Here is a 20312-nt window from a genome sequence, read left to right as displayed (position 1 = left end):
CTTTATCTTCCATCAGAGCAAGATTATATTCACAGCAATAACAAACCAACAAAATGAGTAGTATAATACGCTCAGTTAGAGCTAGAGTCCCAATATCTGAAATTAAAAGTACAACTAGGTTACAATCATAAAAGAAAAAGAAATGGGGGTCTAAAGTGCTGCCACTATGATTAGAAGACTGTTGGTTCGAATCCTGGTCTTGCAGCTAGCCATCAGCTGCAGGTGCCCCGAGAAAACACAATTGGCCTTGCTCCATATGAGTGGGTACAGTAGATGGTGCTCTCTCTTTCCCCTCATCACTTCTAGGGTGATGTGGATCAGCACAAGGCTGCGTCTGTGAGCTGATGTATTAGAACCTAGTCGCTGCGCTTTCCTCCGAGCGTTAGCGCTGTGATGCTACTCAGTAATTCTGGATCATCAGCAGCTGCTCAAAAAGAGGTGGAGTCTGACTTCACATGTGTCGGAGGAGACATGTGCTAGTCTTCACCCTTTACCCTGATGGGGGATATACAGCTGAGTAGAGTGGAAGGCAGCATATATGACTCTATTTAGACTGGATTAGTTTATATGGGGCACATCCATAAGAAGTAACCCGTCCAATAACAGCAAAAGCTACAGTAACTAGCAGAAACTACAATAGCAAAAAAAAGTGAGATATCACAGTTCACCCCAGTGGTGATGACACTGGAACATTGTGGAAAGTTGTGACTGACCTCGAATATGTCCAGGTTTTTGCCCTGCAGAGAGAGCTGCGTGTCAAACCCCACCGGAATCAGTGGAGAACTTTCCAGGGCCCAAACACACGGACACGATTCTGCACCACGAGGCTTTCCCTGCTCCTGAAATACACATATAACATACATACATATATATCATATATACATTTACATACAGGATATGAAGGAAAACATAAGGAATCATGTAACAACTGTTAAAACAAACCAAAATACTTTGTGAAGCATTTAGGTGCTCTTATAAGTGGAGCTGTTAACTTATTGTTTCTGAGGCTGGGGCGATCCTGATGAGAGCCAGTTTCATCAAAACATTTTTGATGGTCTTTGTGTTGTCTTTCATAGTTTTTCTTCAGATTTTTCTTTACTTAGTTGAGTAGTTCTTGCCATATGCTGGATTAGAACATTACTCAAATAGAGCTGTTCACTGTATACCTGTAACTCTACCTCTTCACTACTTTACAACTGAAGCTCTCAAACACATTAAGAGACAAGAAATTCAAGTAATTAACTCTTGACAAGTTCAGCACAGCTGTTAACTGAAAAAAAACCTGAATTCCAGGTGACTCTAAAATATAAAACATATTCTGGTTTGTTTAACCATTAGTTGTTTACTTAATAATGCCATGTGTTCTTCACAATGCAGAACATTTAAAAATCAAACATAAAAAACAATTTTGCATCGTCTTACATACTAAGGTGTCCTCAAACTTTTGACTGGTACTGTTTCCCCAGATACCATTCTTTTTAGTGACTTAAAATAAGTTGTTGGATGAGCAGGTGCCTCTAAATAACAGTTTGAGCAAATAGGACAAAAACTGCTTTGATTAATGTGATTAACGGTAATATTCATATTAGTACTGCTTGAACGACCCTAATATAAACACAACTGTCTACGGCACACAGCAGACAAAAGAGGTAACTCTTGGTCTTACTTTCCTGGGGTGAGCCTGATGAGTGCCAGTTTCATCATAACATTTTTGATGGTCTTTGTGAATGCACTTGGGGATACTTTCAGTAATTTCTTTGAGTAATTATTTTCTTTTTTTTACTTAGTTAAGTAGTTCTTTTAGTCATAATCTGGATTAGAACATTACTCAAATAGAGCTATTCACTGTATATTAACTCTACCTCTTCACAACTACAATACATCATTGTTTAGGATGCTAAACTGTCATGAGTTGAGTGTATAAACTGGTGATGTCAAAGTAAACATCTTAATAATAAAGGATTATCATCCTACAGGGTCATATTTGAGCAAGTGAGACACATCTTATCTACTTTAAATAATGTGATTAACAGTAATATTAATATTAATACTGCTTGACAGCTCTTATATAAACACAACCGTGTACATCACACAGCACTTCAGCTTAAGACAGCTGTTATAGCAGAAACACTGGAATATTGGAGCGAAGCCGAGGTAAGGAAAAAAAAAAGAGACTGAGAGAGAGAGTGGTAGAGGGAGACAGAGTGACAAGGATTTGTGTGTGTGTGTGTATGTGTGTGTGTTCTTACTCTGCTGTTGAAGATCATGTGCTGCTGGGGGCAGCTGCGATTGTGAGTGCAGAGTTCATCTCGAGCGCACCAGTGACACGGCCACACACTGCTCACACACGCCATACACCTGCAGTGATAGAGATGACATTACAAGCACACACACACACACACAAAAAAAAAAGAGAGACAGACATCTGTCACACACCTGAGGCGAGAGAGATCCAGTTTACACACACACACTCGCAGCACACCTGCAGCAAAGGCTATTCAATTACACACTACAACACTCGAACACAGGAAACAGACTCGGCTCAACAACTCCTACAGTTACATTCACTCTATCACAGCCTAATCTGATCCTGTTTAGCTTCAGGACCTTCAGGGCATCACCTAATATCCAACAATAGAAGAGTCAAACCAGAGTGTAATGTTTCAGTGCATCCTTTAAAACATGCATAAGCACAACTTTACTAGTTAATAGACTGTAGATGTAAAAGGCTATAAAAAAATCTGTTTTGGAAAATGAAGTGTTATGGGATGGAGTGCTACTACAGACTAGTAGCTCTCCAGCCCAGAGGGTTGTTGAACCCAATTGTAGAACAGTTGATCTTAAAGCAGGTTTTACCAAGAAGAAAGGAAAATAAATAAATAAATAAACACACTGCCCCTCATGCGGGATCGAACCTGTGTCGTCACAGTCACGGTTCAATACACTACCGCTGCCCCGGCTAGTGAATTGGGACACGACCGGGAAATAACGCCCTTACAAAGAGATAGGGAGACCAAGAACTGGCGGAAACTAAAGTCACACTTACCACGACAGAGAGGGACAGCAGGGGAGGAATGTGAACAAAAGCTCACCAGAGAAGCATTTTATTTATTTATTTATTTTTCATTATCGTTCAATATAGTTCAAACAACCTCACGGGCCAGATGTTCCATGCATTGCCGACCCCTGCCTTAGGGGATAGCCTGGGAATGCCCACACCTGTATAAGTTGTGAGGTGTTTTCTTGTTAGGAAGGTTAAACATTGGCCAGTGTGCTCATGGCATGGTGAAAGTGAAGTTTGAAGTTGTACAGGCTTTTAACATTCCTCTGATCCAGAGTGTTATATGTATATAGGAAATATGTCATAAAAGACATTCTATAACTTTCCAAGGGACATGGCAAAAGTCATGGGACACACTACTAGTTCCTGTCCCATGAAATGTGGCATGTCAGTGTATATTAAAGCTTAGTTTGGGCCAATAAATCCAGGCTGACCCGGCCCAAGCCCGACCCATAGCACCCATATTATTAACTGTCATTATGAGCCCGAGCCCGATTGAATTTTTTTTAGTAAGTACAGCGTTAAAACTGCGCTTTTAAAAAACTTTTTCAGGTTGTTTGAATGAGCAAAATCTGTTCAGAATGATGTTAATTGAATACAAATAGCATGAAAAAACAGAAAACTACATCACAGCTCATTTTCTTGAGCCCAACCTGACCCAGAGAATTTAACTCAATTATAGATGACTTTGACACATTATATTTCCTATAGTGTTTGGTTCTTAAGCATAAAAGAGAGACTATCTGTGTGTTTGAATATATGTGTGTGTGTGTGTGTGTGTGTGTGTGTGTGTGTGTGTGTGTGTGTGTACTTACGGTGAGGTAGCGTTCAGCCTGCCGACAGCCTTGCAGTCATAGAAAGTGATGTTTGTGTGAGAGACTGTCACTTCTCCAAACATCAGCGCCATCCTTACTGTCAGATGATCTACAGCAAAAAGAGAGCATATCATACAGTACCATCAATCTACTGCACCAGAAACTCAATTAATAACTGCAATGAGTGTAATTTTTTCTTCTTTTGGGGGGGGGAAATAACACTATTAACATCTGAGCACTTTATATGAATAGTAGAGGTGGAAATCACAGGGCATCTCACAATACAGCATTATCACAGTACATAGCACACAATAAAGATGATATCACCATAGTAAGAGTAATATAATATAATAGTAATAGTACTGGAGTTTGAGTTGTACTGGGAGGAGTTTGGATGTGTTGTCAAATGAATAAATGAATGAATGAATGAATGAATACTAAAGACGCATGAAGTGATCAGGTGTAAACAGGGTCTTGGGAATGCAGCAGTATTACGTAAGATTTATACATTACTCTCAAGTTTAGAGTGAAAATCACCTTTTACTAAACTTTCCACTTCAAAAGAACTCATTAAACATCAAAGGCCAGCAGACGTATCTCTTTCTCTCATTCCAATCAGTTATAGTCTCATATTTAATTTTATATTTTATATAAAATATATAACTTTTGATCTTACTGTTCATTTTATTCAATCGTATTTCTTCTTCATGTATTTTTTTATTTTTTACATTTTTCTTTTTGCTGTATTGACTTTATTTATCTTCTTTCTTGTTGCTGCTTCTTATTGAGTTGTGTTGTACCAAGAATAACTGGAGAAAAAGAAAGAATACCCTCTAAAGAGGGCATTGGGTCATCACAGAGTATTAATTTCATTATTTAGATTATGAAAATGTATTTGCTTATTAAATCATTCTATTTCTTCTTGGTCTTGCTTTAAGTGCAGTGAGCATGGTAAACAGCATCAGCTGTTTCAGGAAAGTGTGTGTAAGTGTTTGGACATATTGTGGAATGTATTTTTTTGTACATAATGCAAATTGATGTTTATCCCTGATACATGATGTCAGATGTTGGACCATATCACAAGGTATATCGCAATACATAGCAGATAGCAGACAGTACATTCACAACATTCAGTTCATTCTTATCATTCTGTTCAGCACGAACACCTACCAGCTCATCCCCCACTTACTCCCAATCTCAACCTACCACCAGTAAACAGCACCACTGCTCTAAAACACAATGTTCAACTGATGAAATCTTGTGGAGATGAATCATCTGTGTTAGAGCAGAAACCAGTAAAGAGCACCATGTAAAAAAGCCCTCAGGAGCAGGATTCAGACTGTCAGGACAAGCTCTAATAGATCGCTCCAGGCCAGCCAGCATCACATTCTCTTCAGTATAGCTGGAATCTGAGCATGTGGTGTTTGCTGGTGAAGCATGGCTCTGGGCGAATCCTATTTTCTGAGGAATCCATGAGACGCTGGACGAGTCTGCTCTGCATTTTAATTACTCCAACATTCGTCAACAAAACGAAGCTGCTATAAATGGTTATTTAAATGATGCAACACAGTATTTACTTTCGGTTTTGATTAAAGAATCATGTTTCTAATGTGTTCTAATGTGTAGACAGAGTGAGAATGATATAGTGACAATTGATTCACTGCATGAATATTTGAGTTTACTGTAAAAAATACTCATAAAGGGACTGACTGCTCGAATCCCGGTTATGCAGCTTGCCATCAGCTGCCGGAGCCCTGAAAGAGCACAATTGGCCTTCCTCTCTCTAGGTGGGTACGGTAGATGGTGCTTCATCACTTCTAGGGTGATGTCGATCAGCACAAGGCTGCGTCTATGAGCTGATGTATCGGAACCGAGTCCCTGCACTTTCCTCCAAGCGTTAGCGCTGTGATGCTACTCAGCAATGTTGGAAAAGAGGCACATGAGTCTGACATTCACTTCATGTATCGCAGGAGGCATGTGCTGGTCTTTATTCTCCTTGTGTTGTGGCATCACCTGTGATGGGGGTTATACAGCTGAGTAGTAGCTGAATGGGTGGGACAATTGGCTACATATACTGGAAGAAAATGAGGAAAAATCTAATTAAATAAATAAATTAAAAAAATCTCAAACAGTACGCAACTAATTCCTCACTACTACTGCCACCAAGGAACCAAGCTTTTAGCTTCATGTTCAGATTTTCTCCTCCACCTTAAAAAGGTGCACATGTTACATTGAGCCTGGAGTAGTTGTTAAGTGTTGTGCAAGCTAAGCTAAGTAAACAAATCTGTAATTCTTTAAAAAAAACTTTTTATTTTAAAGTCAAACGAGCGCTGGATGCTAACTACACAGATTTCTCTCTTAAAAAATGTTTAGTTTATTAGTAAGCTTAGATTCCCAGATTTCCACTAAGGATAGGTGCAGCAGCATTAGCATTAGTGGCTAACAGTAAATGCCACCTGACAGAGTTACACTGTTCCGGTAAGCCAGAGTGATATTAGCTAAAGGTTCCTCCCAGGTAGCAGCAGACTACAGTCCGATATGATGCTAATACTGCTCCAGCCTTAGTGCTGGAGAAACTTCACTGAAACTCCTGTATAACGCTGTACTTTAGTGGAGTGACTTTACTGCTCCTTACAACTTGCATAGTAGAATTCACACATAGGCTTCACTGTCGATTTTATTTTATGGAAAATTAAAGGATTTTAATTGCGGCTTATAGTGCGGAAAATACAGTAACTGTGGCTGTGCTCAATGCGTGGCCTTATGTCTTGGGGGGATCACAGTGTTCTACAACTGGAACCATTCACATTGATTTAACCACAGGCTCCATTCACATGGCAATTCTCCAGTCTTTTAGCTCTGCTCTGCATTTTTAAGCACATTATCTGCTTGTTATATATATACAGGCTTTTGTGTTTTTCTGCCTTTTCATGCTCATTTGTTTGGTCCACAACCATGACAAAGGAGCTCTGTTGCTCCGCTCTGATTGGTCAGCCTGAAAATGAAATCCTGCTGGAAAATGAAATCCGCATCCCCATAAAAGTTGTCAGCAGTGCTGTAAAATCTTCTGGTAGAAACTGCACTGACTTTGCACTTGATAATAAAACACAGTGGATCAACACCAGCAGATGACATGTTTCTCCAAACCATCACTGATCATCAGTAAATTTTACTAATTGTTTTGATTGGTCAGCCTGATTTTACCGTGTCTGACACGGCAAAAAAATCAAACAGACTCAGATACAAAAATATATGCACTGCTTTTTAACCAATATCATCTCATAACTGTGGAAACTACTGAGTTCAGCTAGTCTGATCTTGGTTTTAATACAAAAAAAAAACAGTTGCAGCAGATTTGAGTGAAGGCACATGATACACGCTGCAGGGCGAAGCCAAACTCCAATTTCCGTAACAGAATGAAGCTGTTTGCTGTTGTTGAGGCTCAATACCGTTGCCCCGGGTGCTGAACTGCACTGAAAGTACTTTGTCAATGCTATGCATGGATTCATTTTTTTTTAGACCTTTAAGGGATAAAAACCCATCGCCCAAATAATCCCTTCAGCCTAGATTTAGTAATGTAAGCTGTATCTATAGAACAGCCTGGTTTAAAGGGCTTTCCAGTGTAAATCATGTCTAAAAGCATATATACACTCTACATCCTCTACATTATTAACACTACACTGATCATGTTTAAATATTCTAACAGCACAGATTAAAAGATTAAAACAGCAGGATCAAACCCATGCTCATTTCTGAAGTACGATATGTTGAATCACAGGGAACAGAAGACTGAAGAGGTGTGGGGGAAAAGTTCAAACAGAATATGCTTGTGGTCATAATTTGTGCACGTGTACACAGGAAATACAGCCTGAATATTCACCTTGAAGATTTATCTCATAATAACAGAACTTCTATACTGATTTTAAGGGAAAACAAAACTGCACTGACATTAGACTTGATAATAAAACACAGTGGATCAACACCAGCAGATGACAGACATGTCTCTTTATCCAAACCATCACTGATTATCAGTACATTTTGAATTTCATTTGTAAATCAAGGGAGCAGAGTCTGGAGGAAGAGTGGAGAGACACACAGTCCAAACTGCTCAAGGTCTAGTGTGAAGTTTCCACCAAGTAGTGATGGTTTGGAGAGACATGTCATCTGCTGGTGTTGATCCACTGTGTTTTATTATCAAGTCTAAAGTCAGTGCAGTTTTGTTTTCTCGCAAAATCTTACAGCACTTCATGCTTCTTCCCTCTGCTGACAACTTTTATGAAGATGGGGGATTTCATTTTCCAGCAGGCGCACTGCCAACACTGCCAAAAGTACAAGTTCTTTATATTGTGACAAAATGTGAATTATCCGGATGTTTTAAAGGAGAAATCTGCATGACCGGATCAGACTTGTCTGAATTGTATGTTGTGTTGTTTTTTTTTTTTTGTTACTGCACAGATAAATTAAAAATTAAAATTACAAATTCAAAGCATCTTAAAGTTAAGATTTCTCCCTTTCCTGTAAAGTTGCCAATATATGTTTCAGCCCAACATATAACATATATTTCGTCTGGTTGTTTGAAACTCCCCCCAGAATAATAATAAATAATAAATTCCCTCAGCCACTCACCACTGCCTCGTGGGGTCGAGGGGAGGAGCTTGGGTGGGGGTGACTGACAGGTTATTTTGTTTTCATTGACAACAGCAGGTTGAACGGGCAGGATCCCAAAAGCGCAAGACAAAGCTTCGTCCTCGGAGAGAGTTGGCAACTGCAGCACGGTGAAAGAGACCTGCGAGAGAGAGAGAGAGAGAGAGAGAGAGAGAATGAGGGAATGAAGGAGGAACGCAAGAAACATTCAGCCACAATTTTTCAGTGCGGTACCTTGCCAAGGATGCTGCTCGGAATACTAAGCAGAAATTTCGTCAGTTATTTCTCCAGTCAGCGGGGGATGAAAGTGCCTCCGTTTTTTCACCCCCTCCAGTTTAAAACCCAGACTTTTTTCGGGGTGACTGCTTCCACAGCGACACACAAATGGGAGTTATTTCAGACCGCGTGTGCGTCGCTAGGCTGCTGTATTCAGCTGGCCGTGAGTAATTGTTAAATTGGGGTTTGCCGAGGCGGACAACATGTCAGACCGTCTAAAGACAGACAACTAATTCCATAACTGCTCATTACACTCACTGGTCACCAGCCAAACCCTGACACGGCTTACGCTCCGCACAAGAACAGTTTAAGCAGCGGTACGTACGGTGTCAGCTCATTCCGCACTGTCAAGATCCGCACATGTGGGTGTTGAGATGAGAGGCTCAGAAATTAAACCTCGAGGGAACTTGCCAAAGGAGGAAAGTGTCTTAAACTAAACTTCATACTGAAGCTGTTTAAGTTTAGATCACTCACAAAAGACAGCACATCACATCATCACATACAGTGTCTGCCAAGAGTATCAGTATCCAATCCAACTACACTGGCAGTCAAAAATTGCTCAGACGTAAAGTCACCTGCATTGGATGTGGCTGTCATGCCCAACACAGTGCCAGCCTGCCAGCTTCTGAATGTGTAATGAAGACTCAAGAAGTGAAAATGTTTAAGAATTAAGTATTTTTAAAGTATCTGCCACCATAAAGCTGGATTTTTTTACAATAAAGCAAATATTTCAAACTATTAAAAGTACATCATATTATTCAACGCTTCTCTAGAAATCAAGGGTGTTAAAAGTTTGAAAGAGTTTATCCTACTTTTTGGACTAACTGGTCTCTACTGTCCACAGAAGAAGGCTGTCTACTACATTTTTAAACATTGCTCAAACAATTGAAACATTTGATTGCATTCAGAGACAAGACCTAGTGTTAGTGAGGTCATTGGACTAATAACCATTACCCCACCTTATTGTTCCCAACTTCCCAACTCACCCTATCCAAAAGTATTGGATAGATCACCATTATTCCAGAGTTTGATTTCCATGATTTCAGAGTACTTTTCACTACTCCAAGCTCAATACTGGAGGGATTTATACATATACATAATTTATATATATTTTTTCATGCGACACTATAGATCATTATAAAAATTAAACTTGGACGTAACCTCTGAAAATAGCTCAACATACAGTCAAGTATGTCTAAAGAGCTGGCAACACAAGTGAGAACACCTCACAATGAACATGTCCAAATTGTGCCCAATTTTGTCATCGTCCTTTCCTGATGTCATGTGACTCCTTAAGAGTTAAAAAGATCCAGGTGTGAATGGGATGTTAAGCAGGGCTGGTAATATTTGGTGTTTTAGGTACAATTTTCTCATACTGGCCACTGGATACTAATGTGGCACCTAATGGCAAAGAACTCTCTGAGGATGGAATAAATAGACAACACCTTTGCAGGCCAGTGTCAGGGGTTTACATCTAACGCAAGTAGCTACAAGAAACCAGTGGAGGGAACGCAGCAAAGGGTTATATTGATAAACTGTGGAAGTGTTCTGGATCGGGTGCATTTATGGCTTGTTAAGTGTTGTAAATTGCAGTAGTCAAGTCCTGAAGTGACAGGAGACTGCAAAAGCACCTGTGTGGCTTCCCTACTAAGATATGTTTAAATTATTTAGATGTTTTAAAGAAGAAACATGTATGTCTAAGTCAGATTTTCCAGATTTGTAAGTGCGGCAGATAAACAAATATGAACCTACTGGGACCATGCTTAACGCTAATTCCATGTTAGGGATGTGGTGTATAAAGCACCCCAGCATTGAGCTTGGAGTAGTGGAAAGTACACCAAGTTTTGGGTACAATTCTCTCACACTGGCCATTGGATATTCAATGTGGCACCTCATGACAAATAACTCTCTGAGAAAGTGAGAAATTTTGCTAAAGACAAGCTGTCTGAAAGCATAGACTAATGGAACCATGTCCTGTGGTGCTAAAGCCAAGCATGATGGTGGTAGCATCATTTTTTTATAGTGTTGTCCCATGACATATATATATATATATATATATATATATATATATATATATATATATATATATATATATACTTGCAATTAGATGTATCAACAAATAGTTTTCTTTAAGTGGTTACTACATAGTTACAACCGCAAATTGAAACCACATGGAAATGAACTCTGGAATACTGCTCTCATCTAGTAAATAAGCAAAAACACAGAGCGAGAGTGTGAGAGGAGGGAGGTGGAGCGAGCAAATGAGAGAGAGAGAAATGCCAAGATCCACAGTAATAATTACTCGTATTAACGTATTTCTGTTTGCCTGACTGAATCCAACCACAGACACACATTCCATTTATACTTGTGTTAAATGTGGACGAGACCTCTGCCCATCTCTGACTGAAAGCCACGACACACCCCCATTGCCCCATTCACCAAAACAATGCCTGTTACTGCCAGGAGTAAACAGGCTCAATGAGTTTTAATCTGCAATAATAATAATAGGGTTGTAATTAGGCCTGGTTGTACCAATCAAATTGTACTTTGCATCTATATTCTCAACTTTTTACCTGCTTTTTGGTACCTAATACCTTATATGTTTTTTTTTTTTTTAAGTACCAGAGGAGGAGTTAAAAGCAGACAAGTTTGCAAAGATACTGCTGGGATATTACCTGTTCCTTTTCATCTTCTAGTGTTTAATAGGTAGCAACAGCCTGTCTCAACCTCATGTAACTGAACATCTAAATGGATGTTAATCTACACAGATTTCTCTCCTGAAAACTGTTTATTTTGGTGAGTAAAGCTGTTTACTCTGTTTATTCAAAGTAAGCTTAGATTTACAGATTTTCACTAAGGCTAGATGCAGCAGCATTAGCATAGCAGCGGTTAGTGCTAGTAAATGCTGCCCAATAGCGCTACACTGAGGAACCCGGAGTGTTTTGGTAAGCCAGTACGATATAAGCTAGCTGTTCGTCCCACCTAGCTTGTTTTAACATGGTCTCTAAGTGGCGAAAGAGCTACAGCTTAGCGCAGTTACTGGCTAAAGCTAATGCTGCTCCTGCAGTGCTAGCTGGAGTTAGCAGCAGGCTACAGACTGATAAATCTCACCTCTGAACAGTGAAAGAGCTAGTGCTTAGCATGGTTAGCAGCTAATGCTAATGCTAATGATGCTTCAGTCTTGAGTCTCGGTGCTGCAGAAACTAAACTGTAACTCCTGTATAAAGCTGTACTTCAGCAGAGTGCCTTTACTGCTCCTTAATACCTAACTGGTAGAATTCATACGTAAGGCGCACCTGATTATAAGGCGCATGGTAAATTTTTGGGAAAATGAAAGGATTTTAAGTGCACCTTATAGTGTAAAAAATACGGTAATTATAGAACCAGTACAATGGGACTAGAAACAAGGATTTGGTCATAACACTATATGAGATAGGTGTATATAAAGTGTCTTAAAAAACAGTATAACTGAAGTGAACCGGGGTAAGTGTGTCATCTTCTGTGCATAAGATGTGGGGCACAGAGTTCTGTCAGATATTATATACCTACAGCAGGAGAGCACAATCTCAGCATCATCTGCTCGTTCCTGTGGAAGAACCTGCTGTGTTGAGAGGCACTATGCTATTTTCTTGTCAGTCTCTGAATTCTGTGGAAATGTGCATTAAGATCATCAGCTAACTGCATATTCCACACATGCTTAAGAATCCAACTCAGCCCTGCAGGAACAGGTAGAGCAAGTTTCAACCGAGGCCAGCTGAAAAAACAGCTCAATTACAGAGAGCGTAGCACACATTTTATAGCTATCCTCAAGGCCCATGCATGACATACAGCATGTGTGCTTTCATGTATTAGAACAGGGGTGTCCAAACTATGGCCCGCGGGGGATATATCCAGGGGGATATACAGCTGACTAGCACAACTGGAACAATTGGCCTAGCTAAAATTGGGAAAAAATGGGCATAAATCTGAAAAAAAAAAACAAATTAAATAAAATAATGCTGACCACGCCATTTTTGTTCAGAGCATAAGCTTGTGCTAAATGGCAAAACTCAGTAATGTGATATAGTAATCTAGTTCATGCTTAACTGCGATAGAAGCACGCAATTCATTATTTTAATGTACTTACATCTCCCTCATCTGCTTACTTGCCACAGATCCCTCCATCAGACGAAGTCTGCTGGCTAATCCTGCTCTGTTCTCTTTGAGGTTCTCAAACCTCAGGTTTCCTTATTCTGACATCACAAAAAGGGAGCATATGATTCCTGACCCCTATCTATTTCAGCTGATTCACAGAAAATGGATTGATGGATTCTTTTTACGCTTGAGAAATGTTTATGGGGCAGTCGAGACCCAAGTGGAAATAAAAAAAACATGTAAAAAGTGAGTTTTGCATAAGATGTCCGCTTTTAAAGATAATAAGTGCTTTACTAAGTGCTCATACAATAGATGGGTTTTCAGCTCAAGCTTTCTTCAGGTTTCCTGCTTAAGCACCATTTAGAGCTGGTTAATGAGGTGATAAGTTGGATCAGGTATGGATCAGGGGTCATATTTTCAAGGCAATTTTTGTAAAACATTGTTATATATGATGTTCAGTAAAGAGGGAACGTACCTGAGTCTGCTCTTCTCGGCTCTGGATGGCAGGATCCAGATTCTGGATGGAGACACACTGCCGATCGTGGCCATAACTCCACAACCAGTGGTGAGTCTGGGAGTGGCGGGCACATTCTAGTTTCCGTGTACACCTGAAAACACAAATCCACATTCATATATGATTTTTTTTTTATAGAATTCAGCAAAACAAGAAAGCGATGGCACCAGTGTCCTGATATAACTATACCTCTAATCTCTAATAATAATAGTGCATCTCAAAAATTAGAATATCATTGAAAAGTTACTTTATTTCAGTAATTCAGTTTAAATCGGGAAACTCACATCTATATAATATATATTATACACAAAGTGATCTGTTTTAAGTGTTAATTTCTTTTATGGTTATTGATTATAGCTTCTAGCCAATGAAAACCCAAAAACTCAGAAAACTACAATATTATATCAGACCAATGGGTACTTTTGGCATTGTGCCAAGTCCTGCTGGAAAATGAAATCCACATAATCTCCAATATGCTTAAAAACGTATATATTTAAAAGTCAATTTGATAAGAAAATGTATCCAGATATGATAAACTATTGTTATATTGCCAACCTCTAGTATAGTATCCAATAACACACAAATAAAAAAGCCTGATGATGATGATGATGATAATGATGGATGTGCACAATCCAGGATGTATAAAGGTTTATAGACTGTATATGTATGAAGAATCCACCATGAATAGATATTTTTTGGAAACACATTGTAACTGTACTGACTGTCACACCAGTGAGGTGACCTACTTAAAGGACACTGTCTGAGAACAATACAGGTCGAGACTGAAACTGCAGAAGCTGACGGGTGTCCAGAGAAATGAACAGAGAGGAGTGGAGAGAGGAGAAGAGAGTGAAAAATACAATAGGTGAAAAGAGAGAAAAAAAAATTCAATAGAGAAAAAAAGGCCAAATTTAATTCTAAACTGAAGTGCAAAAATTAATCCGACAGCCGTATTTAATTGATTATGAAATGTTTACTAGAGAAGTCTACAAGATCAAAAATCTTTCAACACAAGTCAATGTAGCAATATTTTAGATCACTTCTGTGTGTCTTTGTCATTGAAAGCGAATAGAATCGGATGATTGCTGGTTCGAATCCCAGTCATGCAGCTTGTCATCAGCTGCCGGTGCCCTGAGAGAGCACAATTGGCCTTGCTCTCTCTGGGTGGGTGCAGTAGATGGCGCTCTTTCCTTCACTCCTAGGGGTGATGTGGATCAGCACAAGGCTGCATCTGTGAGCTGATGTATCGGAACCGAGTCGCTGTGCTTTCCTCTGAGCGTTAGTGCTGTGATGCTACTCGCTAATGTTGCATCAGCAGCAGTTCAAAAAGAGGCGGTGATTGACTTTAAATGTACTGAAGGAGGCATGTGCTAGTCTTCACTTTCCTGGTGTTCGGGCATCGCTAGTGAATAGGGATATACAGCTGAGTAACAGCTGAATGGGAGGGACAATTGGCCTAGCTAAATTTGGGAGAAAATGGGAAACAAATTGAAATAAATAATAATAATAATAATAATAATAATAATAAGCGACAGAAAAGGAAAGACAATATATTTTTCCTCTAATTTGCTTTACACTGAATAACTTAGCAATAACTGGAATTTATACAATGGCAACTGATCAGTTAGTCAGTTAGTGTGCTGGACGTGGGGGAATCAGTTGGGCTTGAACATCTCACTTACGTGACAAAAGCTAAATCATTCCTGTTCAGATGACTGTGCCAGAGCATCTCCTAAATGGCGAGCGCTGGAGGTTGTTTCTGGTCAACGGCGGTGGGTAACACTCCTGCTGACAGTCCTGATCAATGAAGAAAAGTCCTGCTCATCCAGAGAGGCCTCAGAGCTGCCAGTGACTCAGTGGCCAGTAAGAGAGAGCTCCAAGCCACCATGAAGAGACAAAGCCAGCCCAGGAAACGTTCCAGCTGCAGCCAGGGAAATATCCAGTCCAAGAACTGGAGACTCAGTCATGTGATCACAGATCAGTCAGCCATGGCCTAAACGCTGCTTGGACTGGCAGGAAATGCTGGAGGAGTGGATGAGGTGTGTGTTCTCAATGCCTCTGGTCACTAGTGTGAGTGTGTGTTCACTTCCAGAAATGAGTTAAATTTCACAGTATTGAATTAATCTAATTTACACAATAGTAATATTTCACCTTGCTTACAGTATCGCAAAATACAGCGGATTATTAAAATATTAATACCCCTTAAACTTTTTTTTTCACATTATGGGAAAATTTTGCCAGTTTTGTGTGAGGGCCTCGATGGTTTGTTAGAGAACACTAGTGAACAAACAGCATCATGAAGACCAAGGTGTAACAAACGGGGGAGCAGATGGGGAAGCAGAGCAGACGGGAGGCGGACTTATACGCGGGTAAGACAGACTTTAATAAAATAAACAATACAGGTAAATAACGAATAAATATATATACATAAACAAACAGGGAATACCAACAGAGAGCTAAGTAAAACAGATAATAACAAAACAGGGCTAGGGATATATACAGGGATAAATACGTGAATATGTACAAAACAAGGAAATAATGTGAAAATAAACTTAAATAATATACAAAATAAACAATGAAACAAACAGGAAATGAACGTGACTAGAAATAACGTGACTGACAATAAACAAGAGCGATAAATAAGAAACGTGGAGTAAGCCATAACGAGACGTGACAGACAACGGGGGAAGGTGCAAAGACCGACGGATAAACATGGAAAACTACTGGAGAAACACACTAGAAAACGGGGAAAACACAGGAAAACATAGCGATGGAGTGACACAAGGAACTCTCCAGACAGGTCAGAGGTAGTAGAGAGAAGTTGTGGAGATGTTTAAAGCAATGTTAGGTTATAAAAACATATCCCAAGCTTTGAAAATCCCAAGGAGTACACTGTTCAATCCATCATCCAAAAATGAAGAAAAAAAAAAAAAAAGCACTGGTTAGAAAACCAGCCAAGAGACCCATGGTCACTCTGGAGGAGCTGCAGAAATCCACAACTTTGGTGTAACTGCATAAAAAGGTGGCTCTACTATGTATTGATATAGGGGGGCTGAACACTTTTTGGTCCTTCTTGGTGGTATGCTGACATTACCCTGGATACCGTGGCTCTTGATACTTGATCACAAAGACTTGCTGTCTTGGTCACAGATGCTCCAGCAAGACGTGCACCAACAATTTGTCCTCTTTTGAACTCTGGTATGTCTCCCATAATGTTGTGTGCATTGCAATATTTAGAGCAGAACTGTGCTCTTACCCTGCTAATTGAAGCTTCACACTCTTACAGCTCTTACTGGTGCAATAATGTGCAATTAATGAAGATTGGCCACCAGGCTGCTCCAATTTAGCCATGATGAAACCTCCCACACTAAAATAATGACAGGTGTTTCAGTTTTATTGTCCAAACCCTGTATGTGCTACTTTGTGTTGGTCTATATCGTGTAAATTTCAAATAAAATATATTAAAGTTTGTGCTTGTAAGATGACAAAATGAGAAAAAATTCAAGGGGTATGAAAACTTTAGCAAGTCATATTTAGAAACATGGAACACTCTTATTTATGAATGAATGTCTTTGTCTAAGCTTTAAATTGGTGAAACGGAAAGAAGATGCCCACCTGCCCTCTAGTGAACACCAGCCACAGTAAGGGTCTCGCACCGACAGACAGGAATAACAGTCGAGATGCCTCTCACACTGAGCCACAGGGAGCCTTGTTACCTGCAAAACACACACAAATACACACACACACAAGGTTAGGACAGTGTACTGGCCCTCTCAGTGCCTGCAGCAAATCTAATTTAGAAAACACATGATTTGGTGAGCACTAATCCAACACTAATCCAGTTATTTTCTATTTTGAGAAATCTCCACTGTTTCTTTCTGCACACTCACACACAGCGAGGGTGAAACACCAGCAGAGCCATTAGGAGGACTAATAATAAAGATTAATTTATAATCCCCTCACAGGCCAGTGAGTAACACATCACATGATGATGGTGACACTACAATATCACAGTCCACCACTGATATTCTCTGTGTGATAGCTATTGTTTCTATGGGAATTCACAATCTATTGTGACTGTTGATTAAATAAAGTTAAACCTACATTGTACCCATATGATACCCACAAGATACTGAATAATATACTAATTCACTAAATACTTTTAGTGCAATACAGAGCCCTTTTAAGAGTGTTTTCACACCTGTAGTTTTAGGTTTCTATGGTCCGGATCAGTTGATGAGTTTGTTTATTTGGAGCGTTTCTCCTTCTGTTTGGTTTGGTTTCACACAGACACAAACCTAAACGCACCACAATGCACAACAATAAACCATATGAGCACATCGTCTCTTCTGATTGGTCAAAGCTGACTGGCGCGGGATCAAATAAGTAAATATAGTGAGAAGATTCTGTGTTTCAGCTCGTATATCTGTATCTATAGGACTCGCAGTGCAGATGTACTTGTAATAAACAGAGTTGCACGGCTGCGAGCAGTGAACACAGCACATACAGCGTGTGTAAACAGCATGGAGCAGCAGAGACCACGTTTGTTCATAGCTTAGAAACTACTCTTTACATTTTTTAGCATTCTTCAAATTGGAGCTAAGAGTGGAGTCAGTTATCCTTTAAAAATGAATAGTTGAAAATGAAAAACCAATGTTTTCTGTACCTGAAATGAAAGATTAATATCTGTACTTTTATGTTTTTTTATTATTTTGTACTTTTACTTTTATACTTTACTTGCAACATTAATTAAAACACTTCTAAAAGTGGTGCCCTTTTTTAATACACTATTAAGTGTGTAAGTGTGTGATTTTATGACACAGACCCTGTTTTAAATGTGTCAGTGAAGCATAATTTAAATTAATGAAGCAAATAAGTCAGCCTTGCCTTAAACATTGGTGGCAACATAAGAACTGTATAATACTACCTTAAAACAAGTTAAACAAGTTAGTGATAAGTTACTTGATCATCTTATAATATTCCTACAACAATTCCAAATCAGAAAAAAAAATTAGATGCTTAGACAAGATTTACGAAGATATAATTCAATGCCGTGTGCGTATATTCACGCTGAGTTTTTCTGAAAAATGGACCGTACAAGACAGATATTTCTAATAACCAGAGGAATACACTGCTGTATTACTGAAGAGCTCATGCAGTGGATAATCTTATTTTATTATCTAATTATCAGCCCCTTTCTGAGCTAAATGATTCGTGCTACGGTACAGAAGCACCGGCTGCAGGTGGAGACTGGAGCTGGGAAACATCGCTAGTTTTCACACCCCACTGATAAAAGTTTGGACTCCAATCTTAACATTTAATGCCAGCAGTTTCAAACTGGCACACGTCTATTGCGACGGCCTGAGGGCGGAGTTGCCATCACACTGCCGCTTGTTTGTGCGCTCCTCCACATCATCATGGGACTCAGGCGTACCTCATTGGGGAGGAGCTGGCAAACATTAAAAGGGATAAGAGGGAGATATACCGCCCAGCGAGAGAGAGAGAGAGAGAGAGAGAGAGAGAAAGAGAGAAAGAGAGAGAGAGACAGAGAGAGAGAGAGAGAGAGAGAGAGCCAGGATGAGAAGCCAAACCTGACAGACTGAGCTGAAGAATGAAGTATTTAAAACCTGTAAACAAAGGATACATTGCAGATACTACCCCTATTTTATAATTAGCTCATTTGCCTGGCCTCACATAGTTTTATATATACAGAGTACCATTCAAAATATTGGACACACCTTAAAATCAGTGGATCTTCATTATTTGAACTTAGACGAAAGGTTTGCACATCTTTCAGTTAACAGCTGTGCTCGTCAAGAGAGATAATTACTTACATTTCTTGTCTGTTAATGTGTTTGAGAGCATCAGTTGTAAAGTATTGAAGAGGTAGCGTTACAGGTATACAGTGAATCGCTCTATTTGAGTAATGTTCTAATCCAGATTAAAGCAAAAACTACTAAATTAATTAAAAAGAAAAAAAACATTTAAGAAGAGATGAAGGTCAGTCAATCCGAAAAGAAGAATTTCAAAAACTTTTTGAAGTATCCATTAAAGTTCAATAAATGTTATGATGGAACTGGCTCTCATCAGGACCGCGCCAGGAAAGAAAGAGCAAGGCTGTAACCGAAATTGCTCCCTATTTACTATTTAGGCGTTTATACTATTGAGGGCGTCACCAAGTGTCTGAATCGTTAGGAGGAATTTGAACGTGATTTTGAGGGCACTATAAAATCCCATAATGCATTATGATTTATAGATTTATTTATTTATAACATCTCTGCTTACTAAGCGAGCTAAATGTGTCCCAAAATGCACTGCGGATCTCGCTACTAAGCAACAGACAGCTGAACAAACGGAGCGGACAGTGAGCCATCAGGGTTGCCAGATTGTTACAGTGAACTAAGTAGTGTTTCCGTATATAGCGCCACACTAACCAGGGAGTAGGGAGCTATTTCGGTCACACCCCAAGAGTTAGTTAGTTATCTCTGTTGTGGGCTTCTCCCTCTCTTTTTTCTTCTGTTGTTTCAATACTTCAGTTTTGTATTTTTAATCACAAAATTAATTTGAGCAATCAAATGGAATAATGGAGATTATACACAACTTTTACACAACCTAATGAAGGGGAACATCAGTAGATGGACTTTCTGGTCCAGAGGTCGCAGGTTCGAACCCCACCTCATGCAGTTTTGCCGTCAAGCTGCCGGCGCTCAGAGGGAGCGTAATTTGCCCTGCTCCCTCCAGGTGGGTAGATGGCGCTCTCTCCCCACATCACTCCTAGGGTGATGTCTGCAGCACAGGGCATCTGTGAGCTGATGTATCAGAACCGAGTCACTGCAATGCTGTATCAGCAGCAGCTCGAAAAAAAAAA

General features: G+C 39.6%; 1 protein-coding gene across 2 annotated transcripts in view; it reads right to left on the bottom strand.

The window, feature by feature from the left end:
- The window catches only part of plxnb3 (plexin B3), a 151461-nt gene that overhangs the window by 38553 nt on the left and 92596 nt on the right, over window positions 1-20312 (bottom strand). For both annotated transcript variants that reach the window (XM_022670889.2, XM_022670890.2), the window contains 6 exons: window positions 17060-17160; window positions 13406-13538; window positions 8503-8662; window positions 3877-3985; window positions 2250-2358; window positions 714-839 (listed from right to left, as the gene is read on the bottom strand). In XM_022670889.2, the coding sequence (XP_022526610.2) occupies window positions 714-839; window positions 2250-2358; window positions 3877-3985; window positions 8503-8662; window positions 13406-13538; window positions 17060-17160 (738 nt within the window). The remainder of the gene's footprint in view (window positions 1-713; window positions 840-2249; window positions 2359-3876; window positions 3986-8502; window positions 8663-13405; window positions 13539-17059; window positions 17161-20312) is intronic.

Source organism: Astyanax mexicanus, chromosome 12 (assembly GCF_023375975.1).
Source record: "Astyanax mexicanus isolate ESR-SI-001 chromosome 12, AstMex3_surface, whole genome shotgun sequence".
In the NCBI taxonomy this organism is placed as follows: Eukaryota; Metazoa; Chordata; class Actinopteri; order Characiformes; family Acestrorhamphidae; genus Astyanax; species Astyanax mexicanus.
Note: the sequence above shows the minus strand (reverse complement) of the source record. Positions and strands in the feature narration are given on the sequence as shown.